General features: G+C 42.4%; 1 protein-coding gene across 5 annotated transcripts in view; it reads right to left on the reverse strand.

The window, feature by feature from the left end:
* The window catches only part of LOC139380448 (neurabin-2-like), a 37,808-nt gene extending 25,687 nt beyond the window's left edge, over positions 1-12,121 (reverse strand). For all 5 annotated transcript variants that reach the window (XM_071123128.1, XM_071123127.1, XM_071123126.1 and 2 more), the window contains exons 1-2: positions 11,949-12,121; positions 9,402-11,372 (exon numbers count right to left, since the gene is read on the reverse strand). In XM_071123128.1, the coding sequence (XP_070979229.1) occupies positions 9,402-11,216 (1,815 nt within the window). In that variant the 5' untranslated portion in view covers positions 11,217-11,372; positions 11,949-12,121. The remainder of the gene's footprint in view (positions 1-9,401; positions 11,373-11,948) is intronic.
* Between the last annotated feature and the right edge of the window lie 11,583 nt (positions 12,122-23,704).

Consider the following 23,704-nt stretch of genomic DNA (forward strand, 5'->3'; position numbering starts at 1 on the left):
GCAATTGGCTTACTGACCTCAGGAATGTCCACCCAAAGTGTTGCCAGAGAATTTAATGTTCATGTATGTATCATAAGCCACCTCCAACGTAATTTTAGAGAATTTGACAATAAGTCCAACCAGCCTCACAACCGCAGACCACGTGTATGGCGTCGTGTGGGTGAGCGGTTTGCTGATGTCAACGCTGTAAACAGAGTGCCAAATGGTGGCGGTGGGGTTATTATGTGGGCAGGCATAAGCTACGGACAACGAACACAATTGCATTTTAATTGATGGCAAATTTAATGCAAAGAGATACAGTGACGAGATCCTGATGCCCATTGTTGTGCCATTCATCCACCGCCATCCCCTCATGTTTCAGCATAATGCACGGCCCCATGTCGCACGGATCTGTACACAAATATCCCAGTTCTTCCATAGCCTGCATACTCAGACATGTCACCCATTGAGCATGCTCTGGGTCAACAACATGTTGCAGTACCCGCCATTATCCAGCAACTTCACACAGCCATTCAAGGAGTGGGACAACATTCCACAGGCCACAATCAGCAGCCTGATCAACTCTATGCGAAGGAGTTATGTTGTACTACATGAGGCAAATGGTGGTCCCACCAGTTATTGACTGGTTTTCTGATCCACGCCCCTATTTTTTTTTTTAAGTATCTGTGACAAACAGATCCCATATCTGTATTCCCAGTCATGTGAAATCCATAGATTTGGACCTAATGAATTTATTTCAAATGACCGATTTCCTTATATGAACTGTAACTCAGTAAAATCTTTGAAATTGTTGCATGTTGCGTTTATATTTTTTGAACAGTAACACAAAACGATAGATTGTGCAAGAGGCATCTCAGAACGAAAGCAACTGTGCGGGAAAGACTATGTTAAGGCGCAAGCCCCGTGTTTTATGAATATTTACCATGAGGCCTGTACCGTCGGTCATGGGGCTGCTGCTGCAGTACATTACTACTGACACAGCTGCAATGGGAATGCAGTATATCCAACGGCCCATTAAAGTGGTCCGCTAGACAAACACTACCAAGATATTTCCCCACCACTGTACTAACGCACGGACAGACTGAGGAACCTTCAGCAATACAGCGATTTAGACTGCAGTAAATCGAGGAGCAGCAGTCCGCCCCGCTTCCTGGCATATACTGTCGGAATATGAATGAGTGTGCACGTGTCAACAAGCCAGTGGGTAGTACAGCAGACTGAGAATACAAATTTAAAAAAAGGGTCCTTAGTGTCACCTAGTAAGATAGATAAGCCTAACCTTTAAATAAATATGGCTCTTCTGCTTGGAATACTCAGCTTCTGACGAGCGCGGGTCAGGAGCGTCATGTAAAGTTGGGATTCCCTAAGTAAAAACACCCGACTACCTCTAAGACGGTATCAAACAGAACAAACAGATGAACTATAGAGTTAATGGAATATGATGATAAATACATGTATCTCTCAAACACCTGAATGAATTACAATCTATTAAAAAAACCAGGGGGAAACAAACAGTCTATCCACATGTGTAACTGCAAAGTGCCTTTTGAATTTTGTTAGGGGACATGTTCCGAATGGAAGTCTCCTGCAGCAGCAGCTTGACAAAGATGACCTTTCTTCTTCAGATGACAACCTCTCTGTACAGGCTCAGGTTACACACAGAGACCTAATCCTGCTGCAGGCTGGAGCACAAAGCACTTTGTCTCTCCTCTGATAGCCGGCCAGGGCTCCAGAGTGGTCCGCCATGACAGGGCCAGCTCAGACCTGCACACTGTTGGAGGGAAAAGGATGGGCACGACTGGTGGGGGAGAGAGCCATTGTCAATGGAAGCCCCCCAGTCAAGCACTACTAGTAAAAGGGAACTAGGACGTCATTCGTAATGTCCAGCTGGAGGCGAGGACAGACTTGTGTTGGAGATGCAAAGGAAAGATGCTTCAGTTAGGCTAAAGATGAAGATCAAACTGTCAAATGGGCAATTCCACAGGTATCTCCCGATTGTTCAGGCAATTCTCACTTAGGAATTTAACTGGGAGGTAAAATATTTAACATGCCTTTTACATCTATCACAAACAATAGTTTTTTTTTCATGATGAAAGTGGACACTTTATTCTTCTACATGCCTCCTGTAAGACCCTATGCTCCAGCAGGTATATTTCACTGGTCATCCCCAAAGCCAACTCTTCCTTTGGCCGCCTTTCCATCCTGGTCTCTGCTGCCAATGACTGGAACGAATTGCAAAAATCACTGAAGCTGGAGTCTTATACCTCCGTCACAAACTTAACTTTAAGCATCAGCTGTCAGTGCAGCTTACCAATCATTGCACCTGTACATAGCCCATCTGTAAATAGCTCACCCAACTACCTCATCCACATGTTGTTATTATTATTATTTTTGCTCCTTTGCACCCCAGTATCTCTACTTGCACATTCATCTTCTGCACATCTATCACTCTAGTGTTAATAGTAAATTGTAATTACTTTGTCACTATGGCCTATTTATTGCCTTACCTCCCTAATCTTACTACATTTGCACACACTGTATATAGATTTTTCTACTGGGTTTTTGACTGTACGTTTGTTTATCCCGTGTGAGAACTCTGTGTTGTTTGTGTCGCACTGCTTTGCTTGATCTTGGCCAGGTCGCAGTTGTAAAAACTTGTTCTCAACTGGCCTACCTTGTTAAATAAAGGTGAAATAAATGTGTTTTTAAATTAACCGTACATAATGCAGACAACATCTTGGTGTCATTATACTCCACACAGTGTGCTCTAACATAGGGAGCATGTCTAGATTCAGAAAGACACATTTTCACCGACTTTATACATTATTTCATATCTCAACTATTCTTTTAGATTTTGTTCCATTTTAAAAGACAAGATTGTTTGGAATATAGTCTACAAGTACGTGACATTTCCAGAGTGGCCTCTCTGCAGTTTTGATTCACTTTATGAGCACAACCAACACAGTGAATGGTAAACTGACTCAAAGGGAATTACTCCCGCTGATTTGCTGAATGTGCAATCCTACAGGAGGGGTTGCCCATCACCTTGTCCTAGAGAGATTTACATGGTTACCAAAACACCACAACAGGGTATGCTCACACGAAACACAGCCCTTTATTTTAAGTGTTTCTAAAAAATCCCCTATGGGGAAACAAATGAATGGTGGAAAAACGATTGGGACCATTTCCTTGTTTGGCCGCCAGGTCTTATGGGTATTATGACTCATGCTGTGGTACTCAATTTGAGAGGGAACGAATACAGCACACATAACTTGACTTTCTAACCTTGTAAGGCTACACTTTGGAAACAAAATGGTAAGTATTGTAAGAGAAACCCATTCCTGCTTGCAATCTAATCGTTGAAGGTGTTTTTCCATTTGGTGCGTTCCCTTTCGGAGTCAACACATAGCAGGAGAAATCTCATCCTTGTGTTGGTAAGAAATACTCCCTCATCACACTGAGGGCTTAGTCCTAACACGGAGACACCCTCTAATCTTTGTGTTATCGGGACAAAAACACTGGTGATCATACATTCATTCATTCATTATTTACTGAAACGGTGTTTGATGGTGGAGTTTGCAGTGGTTTGAATTGCCTAACAAGTTGGGGAATTTGTCTTCACGCACACTGTTGCGATTCTCGCTGTTCTATATATGTATTGCATGTCGATACTGTGATTTTATTGCCATTTAAGGTACCATATTGCTCACTACACACAGTGTACAAAACCTACTGACCAGGTGAAAGCTATGATCCCTTATTGACTTCAGTTGTTAAATCCACTTCAAATCAGTGGAGATGAATGGGAGGAGACAGGTTAAAGAAGGATTTTTAAGCCTTGAGACAACTGAACTATGGATTGTGTATGTGTGCCATTAAGAGGGTGAATGGGGAGGCAGGTAGCCTAGTGGTTGGAGCGTTGTGCCAGTAACCGAAAGGTTGCTAGATCGGATCCCCGAGCTGACAAGGTAAAAATCTGTCATTCTGCCCCTGAACAAGGCAGTTAACCCACTGTTCCCCGGTAGGCCATCAATGTAAATAAGAATTTGTTCTTAACTGAGTTGCCTAGTTAAATAAAAGGTTCAAGAAAAAAATAAATTAAAAAAAGACAAAGGATTTAAACGCCTTTGAATGGAGTACGGTAGTAGGTGCCAGGCGCACCGGTTTGAGTGTGTCAAGAACTGCAACGCTGCTGGGTTTTTCACACTCAACAGTTTCCTGTGTGTATCAAGAATGGTCCACCATCCAAATGACATCCAGCCAACTTGACACAACTTTGGGAAGCACTGGAGTCAACATGGGCCAGTATCCCTGTGGAACGCTTTCGACTCCTTGTAGAGTCCCCGACGAATTGAGGCTGTTCTGAGAGCAAAAGGAAGTGCAACGCAATATGTTTTGTTTTGTACTCTCAGTGTTTGTCTGCTGCAGAGGCAGGAAAAATAGTTTTGATCAGTCATGGAAATAAAAAAAATGCTGAAAACATGTTGGCTCACTATTTAAAAAAGACATGGAAGAACAAGCTCTAGGTTGAAAAATACTGGAGTTTTGGGGCAGGTACAGTTGAAGTCAGGCGTTTACATACACTTAGGTTGGAGTCATTAAAACTCGTTTTTCAACCACTCCACAAATTTCTTAACTACAGTTTTGGCAAGTCAACTAGGACATCTACTTTGTGCATGACACAAGTCATTTTTCCAACAATTGTTTACAGACAGATTATTTCACTTAATCACAATTCCAGTGGGTCAGAAGTTTACATACACTAAGTTGACTGTGCCTTTAAACAGCTTGGAAAATTCAAGAAAATGATGTCATGGCTTTAGAAGTTTAGGATAGGATAATGGACATCATATGAGTCAATTGGAGGTGTACCTGTGGATGTATTTCAAGGTCTACCTTCAAACTCAGTGCCTCTTGCTTGACATCATGGGAAAAAATCAAAAGAAATCAGCCAAGACCTCAAAAAAGAACTGTAGACCTCCACAAGTCAGGTTCACCTTGGGAGCAATTTCCAAACACCTAAAGGTACAACGTTCATCTGTACAAACAATAGTACGCAAGTATAAACACCATAGGATCACGAAGCTGTCATACCGCTCAGGAAGGAGACGCGTTCTGTCTCCTAGAGATGAATGTACTTTGGTGCGAAAAGTGTAAATCAATCCCAGAACAGCAAAGGACCTTGAAGATGCTGGGGGAAACGGGTACAAAAGTATATTTTTCCACAGTAAAATGAGTTCTATATCAACATAACTGGAAAGGCCGCTCAGCTCCACAACAGCCATAAAAAAGCCAGGCTACGGGTCTTCCAGCATGACAACGACCCGAAACACACAGCCAGGGCAACTAAGGAGTGGCTCCATAAGAAGCATCTCAAGGTCCTGGAGTGGCCTAGCCAGTCTCCAGACCTGAACCCAATAGAAAATCCTTGGAGGAAGCTGAAAGTCTGTATTGCCCAGCGACAGCTCCGAAACCTGAAGGATCTGGAGAAGGTCTGTATGGAGGAGTGGGCCAAAATCCCTGCCGCAGTGTGTGCAAACCTGGTCAAGAACTACAGGAAACATATGATCTCTGTAATTGCAAACAAAGGTTTCTGTACCAAATATTAGGTTCTGCTTTTCTGATGTATCAAATACTTATTGCATGCAATAAAATGCAAATTAATTACTTAAAAATCATACAAATGTGATTTTCTGGATTTTTTTTGATTTTTTTGGATTCAGTCTCTCACAGTTGAAGTGTACCTATGATAAAAATTACAGACCTCTACATGCTTTGTAAGTAGGAAAACCTGCAAAATCGGCAGTGTATCAAATACTTGTTCTCCCCACTGTATATACACTGTGTGTGTGTGTGTGTGTGTGTGTGATATATATATATTAGTTGAAGTCAGAAGAGATATATATATATATATATATATATATATATATGACAGTAGCAGTCAAATATATAGACAGTACCAGTCAAAAGTTTGGACACCTAGTCATTCAAGGGTTTTTCTTTATTTTTACAGTTGTCTACATTGTAGAATAACAGTGAAGACATCAAAACTATGAAATAACACAAGTGTCAGACAAATCAAAATACATTCTATATTTGAGATTCTTCAAAGTAACCACCCTTTGTCTTGATGACAGCTTTTCAGACACTTGGCATCCTCTCAACCAGCTTCATGAGGTAGTCGCTTGGAATGCTTTTCAATTAACAGGTGTGCCTTGTTAAAAGTTCATTTGCGGAATTTATTTCCTTCTTAATGCGTTTGAGCCAATCAGTTGTGTTGTGACGTGACAAGGTATGATTGGTATACAGAAGAACAGCTCAAATAAGCAAAGAGAAAAGACAGTCCATCATTACTTTAAGACATGAAGGTCAGTGAATGCAGAACATTTCAAGAACTTTGAAAGTTTCTTCAAGTGCAGTCGCAAAAACCATCAAGCACTATGATGAAACTAGCTCTCATGAGGACCGCCACAGAAAAGGAAGACTCTGAGTTACGTCTGCTGTAGAAGATAAGATCATTTGAGTTAACTGCACCTCAGATTGCAGCCCAAATAAATGATTCACGGAGTTCAAGTAACAGACACATCTCAACATTAACAGTTCAGAGGAGACTGCATGAATCAGGCCTTCATGTGGAGAAACCACTACTAAAGGACACCAATAATAAGAGACTTGCTTGGGCCAAGAAACACAAGCATTTTTTTTTTTACCTTCATTTAACTAGGCAAGTCAGTTAAGAACAAATTCTTATTTTCAATGACGGCCTAGGAACAGTGGGTTAACTGCCTTGTCAGGGGCAGAACGACATATGTCAGCTCAGGGTTTGAACTTGCAACCTTCCGGTTACTAGTCCAATGCTCTAACCACTGATAGATACCCTGCCGCCCCTTATACCGGTGGAAATCCGCCCTTTGGTCTGATGAGTCCAAATTTTAGATTTTTGGTCCCAACCGCCGTGTCTTTGTGAGATGTAGAGTAGGTGTGGTTCCCACCGTGAAGCATGGAGGAGGTGTGATGGTGCTTCGCTGGTGACACTGTCAGTGATTTATTTAGAATCCAAGGAACACTTAACCAGCATGGCTACCACAGCATTCTGCAGCGATATGCCATCCCATCTGGTTTGCGCTTAGTGGGAACTATTTGTTGTTTTTCAACAGGACAATGACCCAACACACCTCCAGGCTTATTTTAAAAAAGTAAAACATTAAGAAAAACCCTTGAATGAGTAGATGTGTCCAAACATTTGACTGGTACTGTATGCATGCATGTATTTTGTCTTTTATTTATTTTTACTAATTGATATTGGAGTCAAAGTATCGATATATAATCCAAAATAATACTGTGATACTACTATACCGATATTTTTCCCCCGTCAGTACTAAAGCCGATTTATGGTCATTCCGCGTCCGTATTGGGAGTACAGCATTTACTGCGATGCAGCCTCTGCAGAAGTTAGTACAGGACGTACCGCCCCCACCTACCGTCAACTAATCATGTCAATGTGGAGCCATACGGAGCTCTCCACATTGTTATAACATTTGGGAGGTGCACAGCGATGTGCTCCGGAGCTTGGTTTGGCATCCGCAAGCTTCCGGAGGCTTCACAATTGTGTCACACTCTCTGTATGGAGCCTCTTGATCGTATGCCGGATAAAGCATAAATGAGCTTTAACTAAGTTCTTCCAGGATTTTCTGCCATTTAAAACATTTTTTTTTAAAGAGTTGGAGGCAAAATGCTTGATTTAGCTTTTTGCAACGATTTTGTCAAATTTATCATGAAAATGCGCTGACGAGGGGACGTTTTGCTTGATTTAACCATTTTATGCAGTGATTTATGCAGAATTGCAAAATCCTGGAGGGACTGGTTATTGAGCTCTGTCAATATGTGAACTGTTACTGAGCAGGAGGAAGACAATGCAACACATTGTTGTAAAGTGTAAAGCTCGGGCCAATCTCTGCCATGTCATCCCTGGGACAGATGCAGCGCACTGTTGTTCGTGTCGTCCTCCAGGTCAGCTACTGGCCCCCTTTTCCAGGACCTCCTCCCTCAGAACCCCTACCAGGCCAATTGGGGGCCATACACACCCTCAGATAACACATTCGAGGCTCTGGATAAACATTGACCAGATCACAGGCTGTGGAAAGCCCTGAAGTGATTTGTTTTCCCCTGTTCTACCAAAATGTTGATTGGATGTGGTGATAATAGGAGATAGCACCCAACCCAGCCCACTCCATGTTAATGCTGTTTACATGATTGCCAGTGGTAATGGGGGGAAAACATTTCAAATAAATGACATCATTTGTTTGGTAATGCCAGGCACAGGCCCAGATAATAATACCCTCTAGCTTACCATCTTTAAATCACTCACCGGCAACCAACTGAGCATATAGACCTGGCGGATCATTAACACAATAGATGGGTGGGATTTCTGGAGTGTGTCGTTTGTTCCCAAAAGGGATTTACATTCTGCTCGTAAAAGGTAGAGATTAAATAGTAAAACCAAGAATTCCATACATACATACATACCACTGTCATGAAATGACTTGGCACCGGTCTGTAAATCAGATCGTACGAGTGAATGAACATCTACACGTTGGCAACAAACAAAAAAAAGTCCCTTACATGTTCAAAAGTATGCATGGCTGATTAACAGTGAATGGAAAGAATCCTTCTCAAGGAGGAGGCCTATAACCAACCACCCTACAAGTCACTGGAGGAGCCACGACGAGGTTGTTTACACTGTACAGTAAAAGTCAGGTTCCGCCACACGTCACTCCAGTTCCCTCCCGGCTGTCCTCATTCATAGCCCTTATGTAATGTCAACAATGTTTCCAAAAATACCCCTAGGAGCATTCCGGACTGACATCCGCAAATATGTCTCCACCATTACTAGCCTAGATCTTATGCAGTTTTAATAGGAGAAATGTGTGACTCTCAGACACATCAGCTTTAGGCAATGTCTCAGTATTTACAGAAGCTTAAAACGCGCCATAGTTTGGGTTTTCATCCATTACACAGTTTGCCTGATACTATACTACTACAGCAGCCATAACAACATCAGCATGTGGGACAAAGATACTCATTTTGTGTGTGATCTGTCAGTCAACGCAACAAAGAATGCCCTCCACAAATATTTCAACACCGAGCGAAGTTAATGCTTAATAAGTTAGATCCAAAAGGGCACCAGCGGTGACATTGTCCAGTATATTACCCCATATACAACCGACCTCTCTCAGACCGTTAAAAAGGTTAGACAAGAGTTAGCCAGCTATGAAACCCTATTGTAAGGTTTGCATTCTGGAAGGGTTGAATAATCAAAGCAATTATCATTAACTTCAGTTTAGATTAACAAGGTGACATTTTACTTATTGTTTTATTTTTATTAAATAATACATTCTTACCCGTATTGGAGATGTTGAGAACTTGATCTTCCTCCGTGGTTCTGCTTCCTCCTCATCCGAGAGTCCAGGGGCATCCTCAAAGTCCTCTTCATACTTCTCCTCACCGGGCTGCTCCTCCTCCTCGTCCTCCTCCTTGAGGATCTGGTCAGTATCCCTATCGTCCACAAATGCTGCGTTCTCTATGCCGTACACCACTGGGGGAACCTTGCCCCTGATTCTTTGTTCCACCTGTTCACTCTCCTCCTCAGCAACCTCCTCATCCACCTCTTCCTCATTGCAACCCCCAGTTTGATTTGCAGGACTTGTGTCGTCCCTCCTCTCCTCTTTCAGTTCATACTGCTGCAACTCCTCAACTCGACTTCCTCCTTCCTTCTCCAGTGTACTCGCAGTCTCCTTGCCCTCATCTTTCTCTAAGATCTGCCGATGGGGGTCGTCATTCTGACCGATCACCTTGGGTGGTGATTCTTTTCGCTCAACTTTGAGCTCTTTTGGGGGGTGCACGTTCGTCTCCTCAAAAACATTGTCTTCGACATTCTCATTTTCATTCTCCTCGCTCTCGGATGACTCATTTTGGACCACTACGAGCTCAGCCCGGACCATACCAGGCAGAGATGAGGCCTGGGCAGGTGAGTTTTCCATGGTGAGACTCTGTGCCACATGCCCATCACTCTTGGCACTGTCTGAGGTTTTGGCCCTGTTGCTACTGTAAACACTACTGGCAATCATGGTAGTCTGTTTTTGATTCCCGGGGGATGGGCTGGAGAGTTTTACTCCATCGCTACTCACAGATGGCCTGCTAAAACCGTCACTGGTTGAGGGGGAGCGCTTGTAAGAGCTTTGGCCACCTGGGGATATGGGCTCTGGGGAGATGGGTTTTTGGGTGGCATTGGCTGTTGGGGAAATATGTTTTTGGGTGGCGTTGGTGACTGGGGAGGTTGGTTTGAGAATGACACCGGTAACGATGGAGGTGGGTTTGTTAGTGACGTCACTAGTTGGAGTGGTGGATTTATACAAGCCTTCCCTTGTCAGAGACGTAGGCAGTGAGCGATCAGTGGGACCGCATACTTTAGATGACATCTCTGTGGCTTTTGTCGCGTCGTCACTGTCCACAATGAAGTTGTCTAGCCGCTTGGACATGGGTCCGGCATTCAGCGACAACCTGGACACGTGTTTTGTCTCCTCAGTATCGCTCCTCTCCTCCAGCCGGTTTTTCACCAATGGCGTAGGAACAGGCTCTGTTTTGATGTTGCTCGTCTCAGTGGACCCCGACAATCTCCTGGTACTTTTCCCCCCATCAGACACACTGCCCAGGGACACCCGGCTTACAACTCTGTTGGGAGACTTCTCCGCTGCGGGTTGTTCTTTGATGCTCCTCTCAAAGAGTTTTCTGGTCGAGCAAAACTTCTCTGCCAAAGCTGCTTTGTCAATTTCGACATCTTCTCCCTTGGGGTTTTTGTCTAAACTTTGAGATTCTGGGCTAGTGGCACTGCTCAAGCTTGTTTTGTGTGCGATGACTGCAAATGGTACCTTTGGTGGGGAGACCAGCAACACATCAGATTTCACCTCTTGACTCTCTTGCTGCTGACCATCCATTTGCAGGAAAATATTCTTTATCTTGTTCACCCGATTGCCAAAAGGCCTCCCCCTTGTGTCCTCCCGGGTGTCGCCAGAGCCATTTGCATACGTCTTTGCAGCGCCTTCGGATTTCGTCCCATCAAATGAGCACTTGATAGCATGGAAGTCGGACTTGTATGCATTTCTATGCGGCGACGCACTCCTCAGAGTCCTTTCTCCTTTGCTCTCGGCTTTTATCATTTTCAAAGATTTACAGGGAGTGTCTTGGGAAGAGATATAACTAAGTATTTCCTTGTTTCTTGTTCCACTATTGTTGTTCTCTCTCGACCAGTGCCAAGGGCCCCGCTGAGATTCTCCGGCACCCTTACCTCAAATCATGCGTAATGTGGTGGCCATCTACAAAGAAAATAGCAAAAAAAACACGTTCAAAACCAAGCGGTTAGAATAATCCGAGCCTATCCAGCCAGGACCAGTGTCATATTAACTTTATGTAGCTCTCGTATACTTCGGGCAACTTCATAGTAAAGGATCCCCCCCCCCCTACCCCCACTAATGTACATCGTTGTAGACCAACTTCTTTAATTTAATAAAAGGATATCAATCAATTTAGCCACACTGAATTTCAAAACATTTCTCTTTTTATCTAACACTAGTAACCATTTAAAACACACCATGCTGCAACGTTATGAGTTTACTAGCTTATTGTAGGCTATTGCGTAAAGATATGCTATAAATTACAACAGGCTACAGTCGATTTTATTCTTTAAACTGAATGGGCTTTCAAGTATCCAATTCTTAACCAGTCAAATGTATAATAAAGTCAGTTGAAGAGTTTCCACTGCGCCTGTGAGGAACACGTTCGATACAAAGTGTCTCTAGCGGTGATCAGTTTCATTGTAACAATTCAAAGTAAATCGAGAGCAAAACATCGGAGCTTTCCCGCACACAGATGAACTAACTTTACATTTTTACCTCCGATGGCCACTTGTTTCATCGTCCTATGCGCGGAAGACTCCTCGGTAGACAACTCTTGTGAAATGTATACTCCCAAACTTGTCATTTCTTCACCGCCATCGTTCCCCGTTCCATAGTTTCCCTCCCTCCTTGTACTCCAGACACAGACCTGTCGCGCTACCGCGCAAACCCTCGCCCTTGAGCGCGCCACACGATCAGACAAGATCGGGGGCGCGCACACGGACACATTCCAGGACTAGAAACCCCCACCTTCTTCTTGAGTGCATGCAGGTTGCGCAGACACATGAGAGCTTTGGGGAATGTCGTGGAAAGAGAAGTAAGGTATTTATCATGGAGAAACTCACCTACTGCACTGGTGCATATGAAAGAAGAACTTGGTTCTGGAAAAACAATTACAAAAATTCCTCAAACCAACATCTGACCGATATATGGTTAGAGCATTGGGCCAGTAACAGAAAGGTCGCTGGTTCGAATCCTGGAGCTGACAAAGGCACTTAACCCCAATTGCTCCAGTGGTGCTGGACAATTGTGACCCCACTCCCAGCAGGTGTTTTAGGGGGAGTTGGGATATGTAAGAAACACATTTCAATCACACACTTGTGTGTAACAAGGCAAAAATAAGCCTACCCCAAAATTATTATTATTATAGGTGGCTATGTGTCTTCAACTACTCTATCTGATAGTGGTAGTATTGTTTAGGGAGTGATAGTATTGTTTGGAGGGTAAATGTCTCTCAAGAGCAATATGTATATTTGATATTTCATTGGCTGCAATTTTGATGAATAATCTGAGTGAGATCTTGTGTGAAATAGGCTTGGCATTATGACACTTGCGATATCTGGCCCCTTGGTCAGACTTCACCTCCCTAAATGGTCACCTGCATGACTCTCTAACTGACAGATAAGTGACACTCAACCAAAATATCACACAACCTAATCCTGACTGTGCATGTGTCATAAGTCTGTTCATAGTGTAATAACATTGTTCCAGAATAGCTGACCTCAAAACTCAAAAAAGCTTAATAAAAGGCATGATTTCCTGACTGAGGAGCTGTGCTGCCTTGCAGAGAAGCCAAACTAGTCTCCCTCATACAAAGCAAATAGGTCACCATCACAGAGCTCGCTCTCTCTCCCTCTCTCTCTCTGTCTCTCTGTCTCTCTGTCTCTGTCTCTCTCTCTCTCTCTCTCTCTCTCTCTCTCTCTCTCTCTCTCTCTCTCTCTCTCTCTCTCTCTCTCTCTCTCTCTCTCTCAGCAGCATTCATGGCTGTGCAGCCTGTCTCAAAGAAAACATGACTGGTTTTAATTTTAGATGCACTGTCTAGTGCTTCGGTGCTTGCTTAATGAGGATGGAAAAGTACAGTGAAAAGGATGTGTGCAGTGTGACAGGAGAACACGGGTGGTGTTTGCACAGGTACGGTAAAGAGAGCTCGTCTTCTCTGTGGAGAACACACCATAACACTTTAGTAAATGGAGAAGATGACTTCACACTCAACAGAGTTAACTATTCATTGAGATATTTACTGTGGAAAATGAAGTTGGTAAATTAGGCTATACCTGCCAAATGTTTCCACACAATCCATACAATGGCAGTCATATTATTTTTTAGACTTAACAGTACAACACATTGTAATGCAATGGCTGGATTATTATATAGGCAGAAGGGTAAATACAGTACTTCATTCATGTGGAAAATGGAGCAACTACTTACCATGCAGCACTTAAAAACTGGTTCCCTCCTTGGGGACAGTAGTCGTGTACGAAGTAGCACCAAAATGTACTTTCATTTCTTCACTGTAAATACAGACAAATATTTGACATTTATGCAAATTCTAATGTGAAAATACGAAGATAGCCTTATCGGAATTTGCTGATGTTCTTGAGCTCAGCCACAGACTCACGGAAAGAGAGTTTAGTGACATTTCCCAAGTGGCCCGAGGACCTAGTTTTCAAAAATACCAACCAATCAAATAGAAAGGGGGAAAGAACAGTCCAAGAAAAAAGGGCTTTGAACGTACAAGACTAACTAAATATCTTAAAAACGTTGATAAGTGGAAGTTTTAATGACATCTGAATCATCTTTGAAATGTTTGAGTGAAAGCAAACAGGCCTCTGCTGTATTGAGCCAAGATTGGTTTAACAGTAGCTATTTTGTAGAGCATTAACTCCTGCCCAATGCTCGTCTTGGTGCAGTAGGCCAGGGATTCCCAAACATTTTTCCTTCGTGACCAGCCAATTGACGTGCCTTTTTAAGTCGTGACCCACCATGAGGGTTGAAAGGTGAAAAAACATACACAGACCAAAGAATAAGATATTGCTGTTTCAAAGACAATCTCCTGCAATTCCACACATCCTGCCATGGAGCTGAGAGAAAATGTTGGCATTTTTAAGCACTTTTTCTATCATTCTACATGGCTAATCCTGTGTTCTTATGCTCAAACATTATAACAAAGTCAATGGGGGACTAATTGTCTAGAATGTTTTGTTTATTGTAAGTTTTCAAAGATATAGGTAATTTTTGAGAAATATATAGGTCCAATTATCTTTTCTAAATACTTTCGATTTGGTTTTAGTCGTTTATGTTTACACTGAAAGCATTTTTTCCATCCTGAAAATGTATTCCGTTTTTTTTGTTGCTTTGCACTAATAATGTCATCCCACAGTTTGGTAACCATTGCGAGTAGACCATAGTCTACCCAAGCTAATCATAGATGACAAAATGCAGTTAGAATATGTTGATGCTTCATTGGGTGATCATTCCAAAACTATTCTGTATTGCAAAATTAATACAGATAAACTCATCTGGGTACAAGTGATTTGTTTTGAATGAAATATGAAATACACTTGGCAGCTAATGCATATACAGATGGTGATCTATTTAGCAGGCCAAAGTTTTGAGCTTTGTAATTTTTTCAATCGCCCCGGGAGTGAACCCATACATATTTAACTGTGTGAAACATGAAAAATTAACCTTTGTTGACACCCAGAAAGACATCAAACATGTTTCTCCACCAACATAATCTTTTACCCAATTACTCACTCACTGCAGTGCAAAGTAGGCCTACCCAATGCATTTCCTGACAAGTTCAGTAAAGCTTATCAAAGCTGCAAAACACTGTTTTACGACATGTTAGCGTAGCAGTAGCTACATTTAGGGAAGGGATCTGTGCTGTCTGACTGGAGAAATGCTGTTCTCCAGGCATTTCCTGGGGAGTTATCTGCTCTCACATTCCATTTTAGACAGTTATCTGATGTAGGAGGTTTTTATAAAGCTTCTCACAGAAACCCACATGTGCTTCTGGTTTAATTGTAATTTATTTTCTATAGATAGATTTCAAATTTGGTCACCCACAGGAATTGGTTGTGGGTTCAACAAGGTGAAGGTTGAAAGGTCTCGATGATCTAAATTATGAAGCAGATTGATGATGGCGCTGACTTGATTTCCCTTGACGTTTAGCACTTAGCGTTCAGTCATAACTCATGTCTAGATCCACGGTGTGTGGAACCTTGAAAGAAAGGTAAAATATTATTTATTCTGTGTGAAAATGACTAAAGTATTGCCTTTTTCAGTAGTGGGTGACATGGACACTTATCTACTACATACCAGCTTCGACAAACAGCTTCCTGAATGCTTGTCAGCATCTGAAATGATGCTGCGTGTGCACATGAGGTCTGCATGTGTGTGTTTACTATTACGAGCTCGCTGGATTATCTCCTAGCAACGGTGGGCCATTGGGCCCTGAAAGCTTCCCTCCCAGGGGTAAAATCGCAGCAGGCCATTGTCAAGCCCATGGTCCCCATGACAACATCTCAAACCATGTCTGAACGCACCAGTATCTTCAAATCAAGGGAAAACAGGACATTGTAAGGCAACAAAGCACTCTAAAATCATACTACAAGGTAGACAGCTCACATGATATCATGAAGATGTTCAGCCCTCTGAAGGGCCAGAAATCACATGTTTTAATAATAGCCCAGTTGTAAGCCATTTTCCATTAGGCCTATATACAGTTGAAGTCGGAAGTTTACAAACACTTCATTAAAGTCATTAAAACTCGTTTTTCAACCACTCCACAAATTTCTTGTTAACAAACTATAGTTCTGGATAGTCGGTTAGGACATCTACTTTGTGCATGACACAAGTCATTGTTCCAACAGTTGTTTATTTCACTCATAATTAACTGTATCACAATTCCAGTGGGTCAGAAGTTTACATACACAAAGTTGACTGCGCCTTTAAACAGCTTGGAAAATTCAAGAAAATGACGTCATGGCTTTAGAAGCAACTGATAGGCTAATTGACATAATTTAAATCAATTGGAGGTGTACCTGTGGATGTATTTCAAGGCCTACCTTCAAACTCAGTTACTCTTTGCTTGACAATCAAAAGAAATCAGCCAAGACCTCAGAAAAAAATTGTAGACCTCCACAAGTCTGGTTCATTCTTGGTAGCAATTTCCAAACGCCTGCAGGTACCACTTTCATCTGTACAAACAATAGTACGCAAGTATAAACACCATGGGACCACGCAGCCGTCATACCGCTTAGGAAGGAGACGCGTTCTGTCTCCTAGAGATGAACGTACTTTGGTGTGAAAATTTAAATCAATCCCGGAAAAACAGCAAAGCATCTTGTGAAGATGCTGGAGGAAACAGGTACAAAAGTATCTATATCCACAGTAAAACGAGTCCTATATCCTGAAAGGCCGCTCAGCAAGGAAGAAGCCACTGCTCCAAAACCGCCATAAAAAAGCCAGGCTACGGTTTGCAACTGCACATGGGGACAAAGATGGTACTTTTTGGAGAAATGTCCTCTGGTCTGATGAAACAAAAATATAATTGTTTGGCCATAATGACCATCGTTATGTTTGGAGGAAAAAGGGGGAGGCTTGCAAGCCGAAGAACACCATCCCAACCGTGAAGCACGGGGCTAGCAGCATCATGTTGTGGGGGTGCTTTTCTGCAGGAGGGACTGGTGCACATCACAAAATAGATGGCACCATGAGGAGGAAAATTATGTGGATATATTGAAGCAACATCTCAAGACATCAGTCAGGAAATTAAAGCTTGGTCGCATATGGGTCTTCCATATGGACAATGACCCCAAGCATACTTCCAAAGTTGTGTCAAAATGGCTGAAGGACAACAAAGTCAAGGTATTGGAGTGGCCATCACAAAGACCTGACATCAATCCCATAGAAAATGTGTGAGCAGAACTGAAAAAGCCTACAAACCTGACTCAGTTACACCAGCTCTGTCAGGAGGAATGGGCCAAAATTCACCCAACTTATTGTGGGAAGCTTGTGGAAGGCTACCCGAAACTTTTGACCCAAGTTAAACAATTTAAAGGCAATGCTACCAAATTCTAATTGAGTGTATGTTAACTTCTGACCCACAGGGAATGTGATGAAAGAAATACAAGCTAAAAATAAATCATTCTCTCTACTATTATTCTGACATTTAACATTCTTAAAATAAATTGGTGATCCTAACTGACCTAAAACAAGGATTTTTTTTTAACCAGGATTAAATGTCAGGAATTGTGAAAAACTGAGTTTAAGTGTATTTGGCTAAGGTGCATGTAAACTTCCGACTTCAACTGTATGTAGATCCTTCTTTTACCCATTTGCTGGCAGAGAACTCATGAAATACAGCCATGAATCCGGTTTCTTCTCAGAACACCTTTTCACTCTCTGTTGTAAATCTCAGGTGTTCTATTAGCTGCATTAGTCCATTGACGTCTTCTCCGAGATACAGTGGATTCGACATATGAAGGTTTTCTCAGCACATTTTTTATGAATTCAAGAGAATAGTTTCACCAAGGTACCATGAAGTGGGCCGTGTTGGTATTCAGCAAGCGAGAAGATACAGTAAAATGTCAAGTGACTAGATCCTAAAGTAATTAAATAAATTCAGATACACAAATCAGATAATTAATGTAGTGTTTTGGCAAAAAAAAACGACATGCCTCAATCCTCCACATGTAGACAAAGGCCCTCTGGAGCGAACTACTTTCCATTCCAGCACCACAGATTTTTTTTGGTTCTGTTGGGAACTTCTTAGTCATGTCATACAACTCTACGAGTTCTTCACAGATCAAATCTCTGAAGTGTTTACTGATTATTTTTCAGATCTCTGCCAGAAGTTACATGACTAAAATTGCGTCAGTAAAACTTCACAGACGACCTTCAGATTTCCACCCTTGGCTTCTTGACTGGAAATATGTAGCATGTGTTGTACGATCCTTTTAATGTTCAATTACATGAAGCAAATCATACTCCATTCTAAACATAACATGTTCTCCACAGTTCCTTGTGGTCAACCTTTTCACTGTGTTATCCACGGGATGTTGATGAGCCTTGGAAGATGATTATCCACTTCAGAAAGCCATTTTACATGATGTAGTCTATATCTTAAACATATTATATATTATGTAACAACGTGGTTGACTGTTTAATTGAAAATAAGAACTTGGCGACAGTGATCACTAATTCTAGCCTATATAAGCAGTGTGGTGTAGCGTTAACTGGCAGGGTGAATGTAGCTGCCATGCACTGTATGCCGATGCCTGCGCAGAAACTGCTCACATGACCCCATCCTCCTGACCAACTCACAAATTCCACCTCAGATGAGAAGGAGTAACTATGGTGATGGCAGCAAACTTTCCCTTCAGTTGATGGCAATTACCGTTCTGAAACACAACTTGTGGTTTGTCGCCATCACACAACAGTTAGACCGAATCTACAACAGTAGATCAGACTTGACAGTCGCATGTGGGTATGTGAGTCGTGGTCTGTGCCCAGTTGGATAAGTAAGCAGTATTCAAAAGTTAGAAAATAAAGGATATCATGATGTTACTGGACAGAATGAACCCTGATAGGTTTACCTTCGAGAAGAAACGGTCAATGCTGCCATCTTCTGAGAGAAAATACAATTGCTGGGAACAAATCAAATCAAATGTTATTTGTCACACGTGCTAAAGACACCAGCAGTATACCTTACCGTGAAATGCTTGCTTACAAGCTCTTTATGAACCAACAATTCAGTTTTAAGAAAATAGAGTCAAGACAATATTGACCAAATAAAGTATAAAATAAAATAAAAAAGTAACACAATAAAATAACAATAACGGGGGGGGGTGTCAATACAAATAGTCCGGGTGGCCATTTGATGAATTGTTCAGCAGTCTTATGGCTTGGGGGTAGAAGCTTTTAAGGAGCCTTTTGGACCTAGACTTGGTGCTCCAGTACCGCTTGCTGTGCAGTAGCAGAGAGAACAGTCTATATCTTGGGTCACTGGATTCTTTGACAATTCTTTGGGCCTTACTCTGACACCGCCTAGTATATAGGCCCTGGATGGCAGGAAGCTTGACCCCAGTGATGTACTAGGCTGTACGCACTACCCTCTGTAGCGCCTTACGGTTGGATGCCGAGCTGTTGCCATGCCAGGCGGTGATGGTCAGGATGCTCTCAGTGGTGCAGCTGTATACCTTTTTGAGGATCTGGGGAACCATGCCAAGTCTTTTCAATCTCCTGAGGGGGAAAATGTGTCGTGGCCTCTTAACGACTGTCTTGATGTGTTTGGACCATGATAGTTTGTTGGTGATGTGGACACCAAGGAACTTGAAACTCTTGACCCGCTGCACTACAGCGCCGTCGATGTGAATGGGGGCGTGTCCTTTGTCTTGCTCATGTTGAGGGAGAGGTTGTTGTCCTGGCAGTCCTGGTTGTTGTCTCTGACCTCCTCCATGGGTGAGATAGATCAGAAATGCTCCTAAATCATATCAGTAGTATGATTATGGCAATGATGATGACAATGATAATCTCATGTCAAAATAATAACTTATAAAATCATCTATTTCAAATCAAATCAAATGTATTTATTCGTACATCAGCTGATATCTCAAAGTGCTGGACAGAAACCCAGCCTAAAACCCCAAACAGCAAGCAATGCAGGTGTAGAAGCACGGTGGCTAGGAAAAACTCACTAGAAAGAAGAAACCTAGAGAGGAACCAGGCTATGTGGGGTGGCCAGTCCTCTTCTGGCTGTGCCGTGTGGAGATTATAACAGAACATGGCCAAGATGTTCAAATGTTCAGAAATGACCAGCATGGTCAAATAATAATAATCACAGGCAGAACAGTTGAAACTGGAGGTGGACTGGGGATAGCAAGGAGTCATCATGTCAGGTAGTCCTGAGGCATGGTCCTAGGGCTCAGGTCCTCCGAGAGTGAGAAAGAAAGAGAGAAAGAGAGAATTAGAGAGAGCATACTTAAATTCACACAGGACACCGGATAGGACAGGAGAAGTACTCCAGATATAACAAACTGACCCTAGCCCCCCGACACATAAACTACTGCAGCATAAATACTGGAGGCTGAGACAGGAGGGGTCAGGAGACACTGTGGCCCCATCCGAAGACACCCCCGGACAGGGACAAACAGGAAGGATATAACCCCACCCACTTTGCCATCTATACTGTGTAAGTGCCCTGGTTAATTAATGTAATACCGCACATAGTTTTTATTCCCAGTTCAGTGTGGTCATTTTGGACTAAAAACTGCAGTCAGATGGAACTTTCAAACACAAATTACAGTCTAGCTAACAAACACATTGTGGATTTAAAACAAAATACTGCCACATCTAATGAGGCAAGATAACAACATAGCCATTACTTTCACATTTCCAAGTCAACTGTTAAAGGGAAGGACAAGAAACAACTTAACATTGTGATAAATGTGATACTGTTTATGAATTCTATCTTTCTCTCCTCCGTAGTCACAGGCACAGCTCCAACGGTGCATAAATGAGATTAGATACTGTTTTCAGGAGAAGAAATGGTGTGCAATGTGAATAAAAATGGATTCTGACATCATTATAGCAGCCAAGTATACTATAGAGCAGACAGAAGCAAATGTTATTCCCTGCCTGTACTAGCTTCCTGTTACTTGACTTCACCGGACCCTTCCTGTACGATCCTCCAAATATCACACTGCCTCCCTGCATGGCATACTAATACCCTTTAGCACTGAATTCCCCTTCCCCTGGCCATTTAAATCATGCTGTTTGGCACATCTGTCTTCAGCAGCTGCTGCCACTTGATTCCCTGGGTATAGCACACACACCGTCTGGACATCGGATATTGTATATGGGATACATCTGCAGGATGTGGAACCGTCCCCTCCTGCCAATCCAAAGAGCCCATTGGGCTTGAGTTGCTTTTTTGGTGTTGTTGTAGTCAGTGTGTGTTGCTGTGGAATGAGAGTGGCAGAGGCTGCGTCTAGCTACCTTGGGGCTCCTATGGTTCCTATTCATCTGAATGCCTGAGCACAGAGTGCAAGAAGTTCTCCAAATCAATCAGAGAGACGGTTGGAAGCCAGAGTGATTTGAGTGAACCAGTTTGATGTTAATTACATATTTTTGTAAAAACACAAAACACAGGAATCTCTCTCAGGTAGCCAAATGTAAAGCAGGCATTAGCCTACATGAATGTGAAATTGACACTTGTCTTGTCCCGTTATCCACAGCGTACCAGTGTGTCATTCCAATATTGACTATTCATGACCTACCATGGGCTGACTGCAGGTTCTTCCTTACCGTGGAAATAAAAGCATTTAACTGTTTCCCTCTATATCCTCCCACTCGTTTTGCTGCAGTGCTGTCACCGTGGTGACTGGCCTTCACAGCTATTGTGGTTTGTATTGCTTGTCTGCTTTGCTTTGTCATCCCATCAACTCAGTAGCATCTCTCTGGTGGCCGTGCATTTACAGTGTTTGTATAATCTACTGCAATCGAACCACCATAGTCATAATGGCTTTGTATCCACAAAATCCGAACATAATTATTCCAAGGAACAGTAGCTTCCTTTCCGGAGGAAATAGCTGGCTTCTTTTATTCATCACCACTAAGGTGACAACCTAGCACATTTACCTCGGTTACGTTCACCCCTACATTCAAGCTCATTTGACCACCTCCTCCTCTCCGCAGCAACCCCAGCAGCTGACCGATATCAGCTCTCTGGAGATACGAGTCACGGCACCACTGTAACCGATTTCCATCAAACCTTTGCTGTCAACGCTGCCACTGTTTTAGGTCCCAGGCAAGGTTGTAAACACTGAGCTATTGCAAAGACTGTCTTTAAAAGGGGCAATCTGCAATGCAAACAACAAAAAAGCAGCCACCCACCACTGCTTTGGTAAACAGCTGAGGGATTGGGCTGTAGACATGTAAACACTCTCAAATGCATATACAGAGCTTCGGATTGAAGGACTGACCATCCATCATCCGAATTGTAGTTTGAACCTGTCACGCCCTGATCTGTTTCACCAGTCCTTGTGCTTGTCTCCACCCCCCAGGTGTCGCTCATCATCCCCGCTGTAAATACCTATGGTTTTCTGTCTCTCTGTGCCAGTTCGTCTTGTTTTTCAAGTCAACCCGAGTTTATCTCCTAGCTTCTATTTTTCCCAGTCTCTGTTTTTCCTAATATTCCTGGTTTTGACCCTTGCCTGTCTTGACACTGACCCCGCCTGCCTGACAATTCTTCCTGCTCTGACCTTGAGCCTGCTTAATGCCTTGTACTGTTTGGACTCTGACCTGGTTTATAAACTCTCGCCTGTATCCGACCTGCCTTTTTGCCCACCCCTTGTGTTATAATAAATATCGGAGTTCAACCATCTGCCTTCTGTGTCTGCATATGGGTCTCGCCTTGTGACCTTATAGAATCCTGTTTTAATGCTATACAATGTAAGTTTACAATTACATTGCTTACAAACAATGAAATAAAACAAGCTCATATTTTGGGTTTTAAATGGGGTATGTATGGGGTATGTAAGCTTATTTATGTAAGCTTATTTAAGTTATATGCTTCAAGAATCAATGGATGTATATCATTCATTTAAAAGTCCAACATTGGGTGTACCAATCGCAGATTTCCTCTTAAATGACTTTGAACCTTAGTTGCGTCACATATGTTGTCGCACAGTCTATTGTTTTTGTATTGTAGTAGGTATTTTTTCCAAAAAGTGTAAACTGGTCTGGAGAGCTGAAGTCTGGCAAAAGCTCCCATGTCAGTATTGTTTTTTGGAAACTTGCCAGCTTTACAGTTGTAACTCGTAAACTAAAAATGATCCTATAAATTGTTTTCAGAATATAATCCCCCGTCTCCCAACCATCATTAACGTTCCACTCAAGTAACGTATTGCGTGAAAAGGTATCACAAAAAGGCGTCAAATTCAACGATGCATTTGAAGAGCAGGAGGAATAAGGGAATAGACCAATAAAAAGAGCTGCTGATGCAAGTCTTCCTTTCACCGGGTCTATGATCTCTCCGAAAATGGTAGCAGCGCACACCTCTGGCCATTCCTCTGACTCTGCAGATTGGATTATTTGCTTTGATAAAAGGTAATTCCAAATTTCTTTAAAATGTCTTTTGAAACCAACTTCATACTTTTCACACTACGCTGTGTTTTCGTCTGAATTCGGAGATGACTACAACGTTTTAGGCATTTCTTTCCAATGGGACCAGTGTAGCCTGTTTACTTGCCTCACAGAAGCAGGTTATCCCCCGCAATGCACTCTTTTTAGGCTACCATATGTTGTCTAACGGGTGAATTTGATACAGTGAATATCGCTAGGTTTATGCCTTTATAATATGTCTTCATAAATATGCCATATGAAACACTGCTCTAGCCTACGTATGTTTATATTCTAGATACAGCCCATTTCTAAACACGATATGAACTGATTCAGAGCGTGGATGT

Source organism: Oncorhynchus clarkii, chromosome 22 (genome assembly GCF_045791955.1).
Source record: "Oncorhynchus clarkii lewisi isolate Uvic-CL-2024 chromosome 22, UVic_Ocla_1.0, whole genome shotgun sequence".
Taxonomy (NCBI): Eukaryota; Metazoa; Chordata; class Actinopteri; order Salmoniformes; family Salmonidae; genus Oncorhynchus; species Oncorhynchus clarkii.